Source organism: Microchirus variegatus, assembly GCF_963457635.1.
Source record: "Microchirus variegatus genome assembly, chromosome: 14".
Taxonomy (NCBI): domain Eukaryota; kingdom Metazoa; phylum Chordata; class Actinopteri; order Pleuronectiformes; family Soleidae; genus Microchirus; species Microchirus variegatus.
The window spans coordinates 24,937,042-24,950,879 of record NC_139815.1 but is presented as its reverse complement, the minus strand read 5'-3'; the positions used below and the strand labels follow the sequence as shown (position 1 = coordinate 24,950,879).

At 38.1% G+C, this 13,838-nt stretch overlaps 2 protein-coding genes across 3 annotated transcripts; both read left to right on the top strand.

Moving 5' to 3' along the window:
• Positions 1-5,785: 5,785 nt before the first annotated feature.
• On the top strand, positions 5,786-7,893 carry LOC310936549 (THAP domain-containing protein 6-like; the record flags this gene model as incomplete). Its single annotated transcript, XM_083900622.1, has 4 exons — positions 5,786-5,865; positions 6,212-6,404; positions 7,586-7,660; positions 7,846-7,893. 4 exons carry the CDS (start codon positions 5,786-5,788, stop codon positions 7,891-7,893), a joined length of 396 nt encoding a protein of 131 aa, XP_083756748.1.
• Positions 7,894-9,408: 1,515 nt separating this feature from the next.
• On the top strand, positions 9,409-13,578 carry LOC310936955 (uncharacterized protein). Of its 2 annotated transcripts, XM_083901122.1 has the most exons (4): positions 10,736-10,827; positions 11,225-11,402; positions 11,618-11,838; positions 12,750-13,578. In XM_083901122.1, exons 1-4 carry the CDS (start codon positions 10,795-10,797, stop codon positions 13,077-13,079), a joined length of 762 nt encoding a protein of 253 aa, XP_083757248.1. In that variant the 5' UTR covers positions 10,736-10,794; the 3' UTR covers positions 13,080-13,578. The 2 variants fall into 2 exon arrangements, with proteins under 2 accessions (XP_083757249.1, XP_083757248.1); XM_083901123.1 differs by lacking the exons at positions 10,736-10,827; positions 11,225-11,402; positions 11,618-11,838 and adding an exon at positions 9,409-9,616.
• Positions 13,579-13,838: the final 260 nt, after the last annotated feature.

Here is a 13,838-nt window from a genome sequence, read left to right as displayed (position 1 = left end):
GAAAACTAAGTGGTTTCAGATATGACAGAATATTACAGATTTTTTTAGGGTGTAGTGCATTGGTTCTCAAAGTGCGGTCCATGAGCCAATGGTGGGCCGCAGAAACATTTCTGGCGGCCCGCAATGAATTACAGTCAGATAGTTTTAATCCAGGAGCTACTAAGATTGTTAAATGTTTATTGACCATTAAGGCCACATTATACTTCTCCGATTGCCTAATGCGTTATCCGACTGCGTCACACGCGCTGCAATTTCCCGCCCGATCAGTAGGGGTCGCTGCGCAAGGTTGTTCTGCTTCAGGCTACAGTGAGCAATGGCGTCCGAGAGAGAAAGAGAGAGAAAGACTGTTGTTGTTGAAACAGTGGCCGTTTGTCACTTTTCTGTGTCCCTGAACGCAGTTTTAAGATAATTTGAGGCGAGAAATTGGCCATTTAGAGTCTAAACATGTGCTGTGTGTGTTAAGATATGACGTATTTATAGTTTGGCAGCGACGTTATCGGCGGGGATGAGCTCCGCGTCTGTGGACGCTCGGGTGCGCACTGTGAGCCGGCACAGAGCAGCGTTATCTCGGCCTGTCCTGAGGACCAATCGCAGCTCTTTTGCGTCTCCGTTGTCCCTTGACGGAGTGACGGACACTTAAAAAATATTTTGTGCAGTCGGAGAGGACTCTGCGTAACCTACGCAGAGCACTTTACGCAGAAGTATAAATTGGGCTTTACTGGACACAAACCAATAAGTGTAAACTGTAGAACTGCAATCTGGTCATTAAAATTATTACAAATGCGATTTTTTTCTGTTTGTTTTCCTTTTGTCGGCCCTCAGTCCAATGTTGCGTTCCTAAATTGGCCCTCAGGTATCAAAACTTCGAGAACCCCTGGTGTAGTGATTCCTGTGATACTTGGTTAACTGGTCACCAAAGCAGAGGCCTTAGTGCTCTTGTATATACTGTATTAACATATAGGTAATGCTTGTTTTTTCTTGGTGTCTTTGTGATGCAGAATATTGCACATAATGTAATGCTTGTACTATATCTCACACTCTATTACAACAACAAACAACAAAGATTAAAAACCAGTTGGAAACACCCACGGGTTACGTTCAGAGTCAGTTTTAGTGTTATATGGATTCATCTCCAAAAAGAAAGATGATTGAATGCATTTTGTCATTTGCTGAATACAAATGCAATGATATGTTTGAACGTCAATGAGGGTGTATTTAATAGAGTCTTCTACCACATCGTCTAATTTTCAATTCCCCCAAATTCCTGACCGTCCAGCAGTTAGTGAATTTCCTGTAGAATACAGAACTGTAATGATATTGAACTGACACAATTCAAACTTACAGTGAACATTGACTGTTGGCTATTTAAATGTGTTTTAAACATGTTCAGAGTCTGTCTGTGACTTGTTTCTATCCGTAATAATAACACCTCTTCGTGTTTATCAGTAAGAATTAGTGAATATCTGTTGCTGTTTACATAATTAGTGTTGTCCTTTTTTTTTTTTTTTTTTTTTTTTAAATAAAGGTGTCCTGACTTTTTGAATCCCAATAAAAACAGGTTGTCACTTCTTGTGTAGCAGCCCCAGACAGTGGTCCTATAATTATCAGAGTAGCGGGGTGTGCAATCACGTATGACATCCCTGTGATAATAGCTGCCGTCCCTGTAATTGGTGTTATCCCTGTGGTCTGCAATGTCCTACATGAGGAGTCTCCCCGGCGACACTTCCAGCAGAGACGACGTTTGAAGTGTCGCAACTCGGTGTTGAGGCATTCACATGTTAATGAAATCCACATATGTAAATATGAATCACACCTGCCTGGAGTCTTCATATGTTTACCATTTAAAAAAAAAAAACTTAAATCAACCTTTGATAATCATATCGTTTGTTGTTCCAACTCTTAAAAAGGGCAATTTCACCCCCCAAAAATATATAATTTCCAGAGATTAATGTGTTATTCGGTCATCAGACAGTGGATCTGAGATACATGTCATACATTCCCACAACAACAAAAAGTCGACACTGTTACTTCCTCCAAAGTCCTACAACACTCTTTACCCTGTCAGGTTTTATGTATTAATCCTACTCTGTAATATAATGTGAATTAAACAAACCCAGCAGCATCATAATGTAGCATCAAAAGTAGAGCTGAAACGATTAATCGATGAATCGATAATTAATCGATTACTAAATTAATCGGCAACTATTTTGATAATCGATAATCGGTTTGAAGCTTTTTTCATGATTAAAACCAGATTTCTGATTGTTTTAGCTTCTTAAATGTGAATTTTTTCTTGGTTTCTTTGCTCCACATAACAAAGATATCATTAAAACTGAATCATTTTGTTTTGTGGACAAAACAAGACATTCAAGAACATCGTCATTTCCAGGTTTGACGATCACTGATCAACGTTTTTTTTAACTTTTTCTGACATTTTATGGACCAACCGATTCATCGATTCATCGAGAAAATAATCGATAGTTGCAGCTCTAATCAAAAGTTTATTCTTCATTTGACCGAGTGGGAAAAAAATGGGTGAAACTGTTCTTTCAGATCCAAACTTACGTTGAAAGGTGCTGCACAATTATTTAATACGCAATAAAAAAATATCAAATACTTTTTTTAGAGTGCAGAAAGTCTTTGCATTCAAAATGATGTTTATTTTAACACCAATGTAACACGGTGACAGCAAAACATCCATTCCTCTCTTTTCCACAAGATTGACAGCAGCTTGCACATACAGTAGAATAAACCACACAACACTACACTCAATTTCAATGATTGATGGAGGTATGTTGGCCAGCAGTGGCATTCTTTAAGGATATTTCTTTTCTTTATTTATTCAAAACATGCACTTAAAAAGCCATCAACCACCTGAAAGCAATTTAGTTAATTATGAAGTTTGACCCATAACCAGCACTTCTGGTGTGTGCGTGCTCACCGCACCTGTGTTTTTGGTAGCGCAGATAAAAATATTTTAAAATCCTAACGATATAAAGACAGGGAGGAGAAGAAAGAATGAAAAATACTATACCAACAAAACATATGGGCAATAAAAAAAAAATAGCCACACACTATATTTCCACGACCAAAGCTGTGTTTTCAAAGGAGGAGAAGTCTGTTATAATTAAGTTCAGCATAGAGTGGTGATGTGTGTCCTCAGAATCAAGCTACTCTGGTTTATTAAACCAACTGTTGACAGAGTCATCACAGAGACATGAAAAGGGCACTTAGAGGTGAAAAGAAAAGACCTGCTACGCCACCTTGTGTATACTTACAGCAAGTACATACAAACAACTTTAAATAACATTTAATCTTTTCACATATTCAGATTTTTATTATGTGTACCATTCACTATTCGTCCCCCAAAACTATTTTAATATCACATAGAATGTCAGTAAATGGCCAGTTGAAATTTGACTGAAACCAGCAGCACTTATGTAGCATATATTGTGTCATCAACTATCATTGATGAACATTATTTTTGTCATTAAGAGTATTACACAGCATCAAAAGACAATGAACAATGGTATTGAAGATGTCTTTGTCAGTCTGTAGATGAAACTACATAGAAAACATTATAACTAACTGCCCACAAAGGCATGTAAATAATAAAATAATGAATAGGATATTTACTTTTTAAAGTAAAGATGTACAATTGCCAACGCTGGACAATAAAAAGATAGCAACAATTATTGCATTTTTCTTCTGTAGTAAAATAACTAGATTTTAAAAAGTATGGAGGTACAATACATGGTATGAATATTTTTACCCCAGATTTGTCCGTGTAAAGGGTGTCAATGTGTGTCCATGAAGAAGTTTAATAGCTAAAACAAAATAATCGATCATTATCAATATGATTTATGATGAAAAACGTGTGTGTGACACATGCTGTTTATTTCCATTTTAAAAGGAAATGTAAAAAGAAAGGAAGGACAAACTTTTATTTTGAATGAATGGAGCGCGTACTTCCGTCTGTCGGGGCGAACACGGGTCGTCGTCTGCATAGATATGCAAAGGGTAGATGGCGGCCATTTTGCCACAGTCATTCTCTCTGCTGGGATCTGTGGAGCCTGAGGTAAGGTCAGTGATCTGCACAAACGTCAATACTCGTATCTCGTTGAAATATATTTTACCAACGGTTTGGTTTCTTACACACGTTATTAACACTGTAACAATTCTGGATGCTTTAGCGTGTTGAAATTGCAGCTTTTCTCTTACAAAACTATAAAGGTTCGTTGACGCTAAACATGTGAGCGTCGACGCGTCGTGTTGTTGTTGTTGTTGTTGTTGTTGTTGTAAATCACACACCGGCCGCTTCATGCTCATCTTTAACTGCAGTGTAAACAACAAACACGAGCAAACGTGTACACTCGAGCTATACAGAACTAGCTACAGGAAGTGCCGGGGGCAGTACTGCTCGCTGTTTACATCCGCAAGGAAGCAGAGAAGAAGAACGCACGAATTGTGGCGGAAACAGACGAAGAGGCTCGAAAACTCCGAGCCAAAGTTTCCAAAGTTTGGGAACATGTCATTGAAAATAAACCAGCGAAACACGTTAAATGCCATCTCTGTGAAGCGCAACTCTCATCCAATGTTAGCACTACGAGGCTGCACGAACACCGTAAACGCAGACACCCCGGAGCCGCTGTGTCATCACGTATATGGAAGTAAATCTGTGCCATCTGAGTTTGAATTCGAATTTCTAACACTGAATTTTTTTGCATCGAAATTAGACTTTGAATTTTAAAAACCATCAAATTTCAAGCACTGTTTTTTTTTGCCATTGATTTTTTTTTTCAACGTTGAAATAAATTCAGTGTAAAAAATTCAATGTGTCAAAAAATTCAGTGTAAAGAAATTGAGTTGCAAAAAATTCAGTGTAAAAAAATTTGATGTCTCAAAAAATTCAGTGTAAAAAAATTCATTTGCAAAAAAATTCAGTTGCAAAAAATTCGATGTCTCAAAAAATTCAATGTCTCAAAAAATTCAGTCTCAAAAAATTCACTTGCAAAAACATCAGTTAATATCCGGGTCACCAGAGAGAAGCAATCGATCCCTGAAAAAAAATCAATGGGGGAAAAAAAACAGTGCTTGAAATTTGATGGTCTGAAGTCTAATTTCGATGCAAAAAAATTCAGTGTTAGAAATTCGAATTCAAACTCAGATGGCACAGATTTACTTCCATACACGTACCTCTTATATATTTTTAAATCACATGCTCATTTATTAATTAATCATCAGCCTAGGTTCACTTACGTTAATGCGTACTTTACGGCAGCATTTAAGCCCCTGTCGATACTAGCGTTTATAATGAATTGTAAACCTCTTTTCCCTTATCAACTGTTTGATTTGGAGCATATTAATTCGATATTTAAGCTGCAAGAAATCTGTGATAATTTGTTTCAGATATTTAACTGTGTTATTAAAGTACACGCTTGAGTCCACTGTATGTAGGTTTAACAGAAGTCCAAAATAGGTGCTAACGAAGATAATCGTGATTAATCAATTAATCGAAAAAAATAATTGATAGATTAGTGGATAACAAAAATAATCGTGAGTTGCTGCCCTAAAAACAGCAGCTTAGTTGTGTATCACAGCTAAGGCATTATCTAGGCTACTTGCGCAAGTTATCAAGGTTGATATTTTCCATTATATACCTAGGTTTTACTAACCACAATAACAAACTTCAGTTGCACATGATTTGCAATCGGGTTGGTTTGATAAAAAAAAACATCTTACATTATGATTTCTACAGGTAAATTGCTGATTTTGACCAGGGAAAATGCCAGACTTTTGTGCAGCCTACGGATGCTCAAATCGCCGTTGTCACGAAACGAAAACCCGTGGGATCACCTTTCACCTGTAGGATATTTCAATATTATGATTTATATTTAGGGTGATTGTTAGTTACTTAGTGCAAGTATGTACGATACAGGTCCTGTTACACAGGAACAGTGAGGCTATGACATAATAGTACTGCAAGATTGTTGTTGATACAAGGTTTTTTAGAATATGTTTGTTTACACAATCACTGAATGCATCGTTTTTAGTGTGGTTATCTTATTCATACATACATAAATACATACATACATCATAAATATGATCATTTAGGTGTGTATTTGTGTCCTTACCCTTAATGTTAAAGGAAAGACAGATTAAAAATGTTGACAATAATTATATATCTGGGTACATTTCTCACTTTTTTAAGGTTTCCCAAAACCAGAGAAAGGAGGAGGAAGTGGGAACTTGCCCTAAGAAGGGCCAGTTTTGCTGCCACTGACAGGACAATGATCTGCAGTGAGCACTTCAGGAGTGAGGAATTTGACAGGACGGGGCAGACTGTTCGTCTTAGAGATGGTGTTGTGCCAAGCGTTTTCAATTTTCCAGCTCATCTTCAAATGGTATGTGTATCATTAACCAACAAGAAAATGTGTATAAGATTGATATATGAATATAAATATGTGATTTGTAGTTTTTGTACCTGCAAGTTACATAATGTGTTGTTTATTACGGCACATTTTAGACACTAAAAAAACTTCTTCTTTACTTAAAGGTGAAGTAAGTAGTTTATAGTGACATCTAGAGGAGAGGCTGACATTTACAACAAAGAACTGCTCCTCTGCTCACCCCCTCCCTTCCCTGAGCGCTACGGTATCCGCAGCCGGTCAAATGTCGTCCTCGGCGAGGGAGAGGGCGGAGCTACCGCGACCGTAGCAGACGAAGCGGAGAGAGTGGAGGCGGGACTTCCTGCTACAAGTAAAGAGACGCTTGATTTGTTCTCTCGCGTTTGTCCTTACAGGCTCCGGTAGAAACATGGCGTCTCGCTGCCAACAGTGGCTATGCAACCGTGGCCCGCGACCGTGTTATTTTACATGACTTTTTGAAACACTACGAAAATGAAACAAAAACTATTATACAGCGACTAGACAATGCAGGAGCACATAATATGTATAAAAAAGTGGATTTTGGGTTATATAAACCCATAAATACTACACAGTGTCCCTTTAAGCCCAATTTATACTCCTGCGTAAAGTGCTCTACGTAGGTTACGGAGACCCCTCTACGTCGCCTCCGTCACTCCGTCAAGGGACAACGGAGACGGCAAGGGCTGTGGCCGAGATAACGCTACTCTGTGCCGGCTCACTGTGCGCACCGAGCGTCCACAGAGGCGGAGATGATCACCGCTGACAACGCCTCTGCCAAACTGTAAATACGTCATATCTTAATACACAAACCACATGTTTAGACTCTAAATGGCTAATTTCTCGCCTCAAATGATCTTAAAACTGCGTTCCGGGACACAGACAAATATATATTTCAGGTGAGAAATGGCCACTGTTTCAATGTTATTCAGCTGCAACAACAACAACAACAGTCTTTCTCACTCGGACGCCATTGCTCACTGTAGCCACAAGCGCAACAACCTTGCATAGCGACCCCTACTGATCGGGTGGGAAATTGCAGTGCGTATCCGGCACCACGACGGAGAACCGTGAAGGCTCTAGGGGTCTCCGTGGTGACGCAGTCGGATAACGCATTACACAGTTGTAGAAGTATAATGTGGCCTTTATGTTTATTTTAGTCTGCAGCAACAAGAGGCACAGCCACTTCTAGAAGAGCGGACGACAAACTGCCTGCGGACTTGATGCCTGATCTTGTGAGTACTTGCATGTTGTGGAATGTCACAAACTAATGAGAGCATGTGTGAACATTGAAACTATACCCAGGGGTAGGCAACCTTTACATTTTTGTCCAGAGCCACAAAACGTATTTTTGCCTTTGTTAGGGACAAGCCTATACAATTTCTTAAAAGTGTGCTGTTGGGAATTATTGTCTCTCTAGTTCCCTCTACAGGGTGGGGATTTCATTTCAACATGCAGCATTTCTTGATGTATATTTGTAAAGGGAAACCTTGCACCTTTTTGTATTGCAAATAAATGTCACTTTTATAAAAAAGAATATTACTAATATAATACAATAATTTTAACTAAACATGTAATAATTCAAATGATTTTACTATATTAGAAATATTCCTATTATAAAAAGTATAGATAAATCTCATGCCATTCTGTATCCTGAGTATTAGGAGCCCATATATTGATTTAACAAAACTAGTGCTGCTCAAATGAAGCAGTGAAGTAGTATTGAACCACTTTGCCAAAGGTTCATATCAGTGACATCTAGTGGTGAAATGGTAGACAACAAACTCTGTCAATATTCAGCTGATTCAGTATGTTGACTAGCATCTGGGATCGAGGGAGGGGGTGCTTTAGGAAACAAAAAGTAGGTGCAGGGAAGGTGTGCTGTGCTTGTTTAACTCAGACAGTCATGGCATAGTTTTTCCACTGTTTTTGGACTCGCAATTTATGTTCTATGTTTTTGCTGACAACTTCTCCAGCTTTTGAAAAAAACACGTTCACAAGGAACAGATGAGGCTGTTATGCATAAATATTGTTTAACCAACAAGAACTCTCCAAACTATAAGCGCTACCCAAACTCTAAACTGATCGCAACTGTCCAAAAACCCACATTTTGAATGAAATGTGCAGTGACCAGGCGCATCCCAGTCCCCCTTAAAAAACAATGGGCGATTTGCACCCCTAAAGGGGCCCCACCTCACTTTAACCTGTGTGAAGTTATCGTTCTGCAAGTTGGAAAATTAAGAGGATTATTTACAGTGTTTTTTTTTTTTACTAAGTTTATATATTTTTTTTAAAGCTATTTACAGTATTTTATTGTTCTTTACATTTATATTCTCACATACTTCTTAATTACAAGTTTTTTCCACGTTATTTCATTCATTTCGAAAAAAAAAGAGATATATTTTGAACTTATACATTGCTCGTTGGTGTCAGATTATTTATAACATAATGGTGAAGAACACTGGTTGGAAGGAAGGGCCCCCTTGGAATTTGTGCTTAGGGCCCCTACAGACTCTAGAATCGCCTCTGTATATTAATTGCACATTTCTGTTCTGTTTAATGTCATTTAAAGCCCATGGTTATAATTATTCATAATAACTTTTATAATAAACCAAACCGCTTGAAAATCGGTAGAAAAGTTACGGTTAAAGTCCATGTATCTCTACAACACGGTATGGGTGAGCGAGCTGACTGTAGCAAGATGGCCGCCAGTGCGGACGTTCGGCTCCATTAGCCAGCAGCGCGGACGAGACATCTACCCTTTACATATCTATGGCGAACACGGGTTTCGTCGTGTGCCGACGAAAGAACTTCGCTCCGAAGTGAAGAAACAGAAAAACAAAATGAACACTGTCGAAAAGAAACTGGCGGAACTCATACGCGAACACCCGAATCTGTACGACCAGACACGGCAGGACTACAAAGACGCCCTGAAGGGGCACCTGTCGTGGAAAGAGATCGCGGGCGTCATGGGGAAATCCGAGGAGGAGTTGAAGATGAAATGGAAGAATCTGCGCGACAAGTACTGCAAAGCGAAGAAGCGAATGACGAAGAGAAGCTCCGACCGTCGCCCGGCGGACAGCGAGGAAACCCCGGTGGACAGACCGGTCCCTGCGCTCCTCCACCAGCTCCACTGGCTCAACGCGTTCGTCAAGCCCCGAGTGGAAAGTAGCGGGACGACAAGCAGCGAGGTGAAAAGACACCATTGTGTTGTTTTAGCATTTAGCAACGTTAACTCTAACCACGTTAACTACATTGTTTTCAAACAATACATCAAATTAAAAATCCCCAAGTGGAAAAATTGCAGTTGCTAAAAATCAGCCTTTTAATCACCAACGGCTTTTTTTCTTTCTGTTATTTACTGTAATTCTTTAAGATTCAACATTCAAGATGCTTTATTTATCCCGAGGGAAATTATTGTGCAACAATTGGGTGGTAAAAGTGGAGATGTACAAGAGTTAAAAGATACATACAATAAAATAAAATAAAATAAAACAAAAATAAAAGTAAAATAAACAAATAAGACAAATGCAACAAAGTGCCAAACAGAAGGAAAAAGACATACAACAGTAACTTACAACAGTAACTTAAATGCAACAATGCCACAAAAAAGAATTAAAAAAAAGAATCACAGTCAACGTTGGTATATATAATATACAGCAGTACGCACGGAAATAAAATAAGTACAACTAAATTTGGTGAGCAAATGTTGAAAGTGATAAACAGTGATAAGGTGACTAATTAACATCATATTTGACAGTGTGACATGGAATAGATGACACACTGGACTGCAGTAACTGTTATGTTTCAAGGCGGGTCTTTAAAACTGCACTAATATTTTGAGCTTAGGTAATCTTTGAATTCGTCTTAAAAATGTGTAACAACAGCTAAATGTTTAAACAAAAAATGATTAAATAATATTTCAAAAACACATGCATGTTATGTGCATAAACTGACAACTGAAATGTATTGATGGCTTATCCAAGAAACTTCGAAGTTCGAAACTTGGATGAGCTTTTACGGTGCAATCTGCAAAGCGGAACCAACAAAAGAGTCTCGTGTTTCCGGCCGGACACTCGGACAGGATATCCGCTCAAGGATCGTTGCTAGCATAAAACCGTATCGCAGTTCGCGCAAGTGTCCAGCTGCAGAGCGTGACAACTACCCCTGGCGAGACAAGACAACATCGTCACTTCTGGAAAAACGGATGGAGTTGAACGTTCTTAAAGCGGAAATGGATTTTGTGGTAAGTTACTGCAACTTTTTGTTGAGTGTCACCGATGGTTATTGTCATGTATTAAAAATAACGAGAAAAGTAAGCTTTTGAGTTCACATTAATCTGTCCGTCTTCGTCCAGACCTCCTTTCCCATGAGTGACCATACTTACTTGGCCATCAGACAGGTGTGTATCACTTAAAATTAAGGATGATCGATAGCTTAATATCACAAGTATTTTTTTTGTTTTAGTTTAGTATAATTTTAGATCATAAATTGAGATATATCCAGTTTGCTGTGTGAAAATGAAGGTCAGATGTTTGTTTTATTATGTTATTTCACGTTATTACAAGCCTTTACATTAATCTTACATACATTGCAATTTTTTGAATGGTTTGAATACATATTATAATACACTGTGTTATATAATGTGCATCACTGTGCAAATGCTGTAATGCATATGTAATGTTGCTTTCTGTGTACATTTTTGGAGGCCTAATAATGAACGATTTTATCTATTCATGACAGCAACGGTTGTCACTTATTTCTACATGGTACTTACTTAAGTATAATCTCTACTCCAGTCAGGACGTCACATCACCTGTCAACCGAGAGACCAGTTACCCGAACTTGAAAAATGCAGCAGCTGCTGCAGTTTGTTCCACTGCCCATTCTGCAGTCCAAGGATTTTCAAGCCTGGGGTAAAAAATAAAGTCCTAAAGCATCTTCAAGGACACATAAGAAGGGCTGTCCACGACAAAGGTATTTTAACCCATAGAGTATTTTTGAATATACCAACAATGAGCGAGTATTTCAGGCTCAACAAAGAAAATTACAAAGACTGACTTGAACCAAGATCCCGATCACTTTTTGCCCTCTAACCTTGATTCTCTAATTATCTCCGTTCAAGGAACACATGTATACAAAAGACAAATACTATAATTATGGAAATGATATGTGAAATTTCTTTTTTACAGATTATACAATCTTCAAGTGCAATTTACCCTGCCAAGGTATTGCACATTTCCACTGCCCGTCCTGCACAAAAGTATTCAATAGGAGAGACAGACTCTTGTTCCATCTTAAAACATGTGCAAGTGAAGTGGACGAGAAAGTTCCCACTGCAAACCCAGATGCCACCGATGTCCAAAAAGAGCCAGACACCAAAGTGGAAAACTTTCATGACATTTTAATAAAGGTATCTTCCATGTATATCTCTCCTTTGAGCTGCCACAATGTTTTGAGATTGTGGCGTTCTTAAAGAATGTGAGCAATTGCACTGCTCAGATCATTTTTAAAATTGATTGACCGCAATATTTTACATGCCAATATTATATTACCTTTGAGGCACCAACATTTGTTTTTATTTTATTTTTTTATAATATTCTGTATTTTGCCATTTCGTGATAATATCGTAACCTAAGTGTTGTGGTGTCTCTGGCGATTCCTACCCCTAAGTGTCAGTAGCATATGATAAGAGGAGACTGTAAAAAACATTATGTCTGTTAATTATCCACTAACAACGTTAATAAAAGAGGCAGAAAGGGGAGTGTTGACTCGCCTAATTATTTATTATATTTATATATCGTCATGGTCCTGAAATGACCCACTCCTAACAGTTTACAGTTCCGACGAGACGACGCACGTCAAACACGTTTGGATTAGTCCTGTTAATCTCAGATTAACTTGTTGCACATGAAAAAAAATTTTCACCAGCTCAAAAGGTCTTTATGCTTTATGTTAAAATAAACATTTGGGTAAAATTGGCCCAATTCAATTGAGTGTTTGTTTTTTGTTTATTGTCAAAGTGGTCTCAACTTCTTAAAGTATATACTATGTACTATGTAATTATATCATATAAACAGTAAATAAGTAAAGTAAAAAAAGGGAAAGTGGAAATGGAAAAAAATGTAATGTAATAATACAAATTTCCCCAAATTACTAGCTTAAAAACTTAAAAATGTATTACCATCTGTTGACTTGAGGTTAAGTCCTGCCAAAACACACGTTTTGGTAAGTTTAGCTGTGATCACCCTCTAAAGAGAATCTTGTTCTTATCAGTGTCTGCAGTAACAGTTCTACTCTGTGGTGTGTTTTCATATGATGCAGGTCGTTGAAAGTGGAGATGACCTGGAGAACGTGCAAGATAAAGAGAAGAAGGAGCAACACCTTCCTTTGCCTCTGAATTGTAACAGCTTCTCTGTTTTGGAGTCCTGTCCAAACAACCGTCAGGAGACGGGAGCCTCTACGAAACGCAAAAGGCTAGCGGCCACAGAACCTGAGATAAGTTCTGTAGACGCTCACGCCAACATCAGAGATGAGGACGAACTGTTTCTGCTCAGCCTCCTGCCCTCACTGAAGAGGCTGACCATCAAGAAGAGAATGGAGGTGCGGATGAAATTCCAGCAAGTGCTTTATACTGCAGAGTTTGAGGACTAAAGAGCCTAAAAGACTGTTTTGTTTATATTTATTTTGTTGGCCCCGTTCCTATTAAAATAGATCAAAAATATTGGTCTAGTTGTCAAAGAATACAAGAATGGGTTTTCATTCGCGGTGATGGAGCAGGCCGTTAAATGGTGGTTAATGTTTGAACGACTGCATTGGTACAGTGACGTGATGCAAGGAAATACAAGAGCCCAATGTTTGAGGTTGTATGCTGTGATAATGTAGGATTGGACTATAGCTGTTAGATAGATTGATCAATTACATTTTTTTTGATCAGCCACAGTCTTACTTTACTTTGCTATTATTAATTACAGAAATTATAGCAAATGTGGGAAAACAAATTGTTTCTTTAACTCTTTATCTACACAGTAGGAACTTCGGGAAACTTCCCAAATTATCCTGCCTACAAATTATTATATTTTATTTTTTTTGTAGATGACTTCAGTTTACACTTCTGAAAGGATATTTCTACTGTACACATTTTTCAAATAAATCCTCTGCCTCCTGAAAAATGTATAATATTTAATAATATTTTGTCTTTAGATTTCTTTATTTTTTAAATGCTATTCAAATACAACAGCAGCTGCTGCTAGAATGTGTTGTTGCACGTCTGACAGAAGTCAGTCAGAGGTATTAAACGATTAGTAGATGGTGCTGCAAAGATGTGTTTGCATCAGTAAGGACCTAAACTTAACCAGTTTCTCAAAATGGGGTTCTGTCTCTGCCTCATTAGGACCAGGTTTTTTTTTTTCC

What these genes read in the sequence shown, in the direction of transcription:
- LOC310936955 (XM_083901122.1), top strand. Translation starts at nt 10,795, where the DNA reads ATGAGTGACCATACTTACTTGGCCATCAGACAG. An exon ending in CTTACTTGGCCATCAGACAG is followed by an intron (nt 10,828 to 11,224) that starts GTGTGTATCACT and finishes TCTCTACTCCAG; the next exon opens with TCAGGACGTCACATCACCTG. An exon ending in TTCATGACATTTTAATAAAG is followed by an intron (nt 11,839 to 12,749) that starts GTATCTTCCATG and finishes CATATGATGCAG; the next exon opens with GTCGTTGAAAGTGGAGATGA.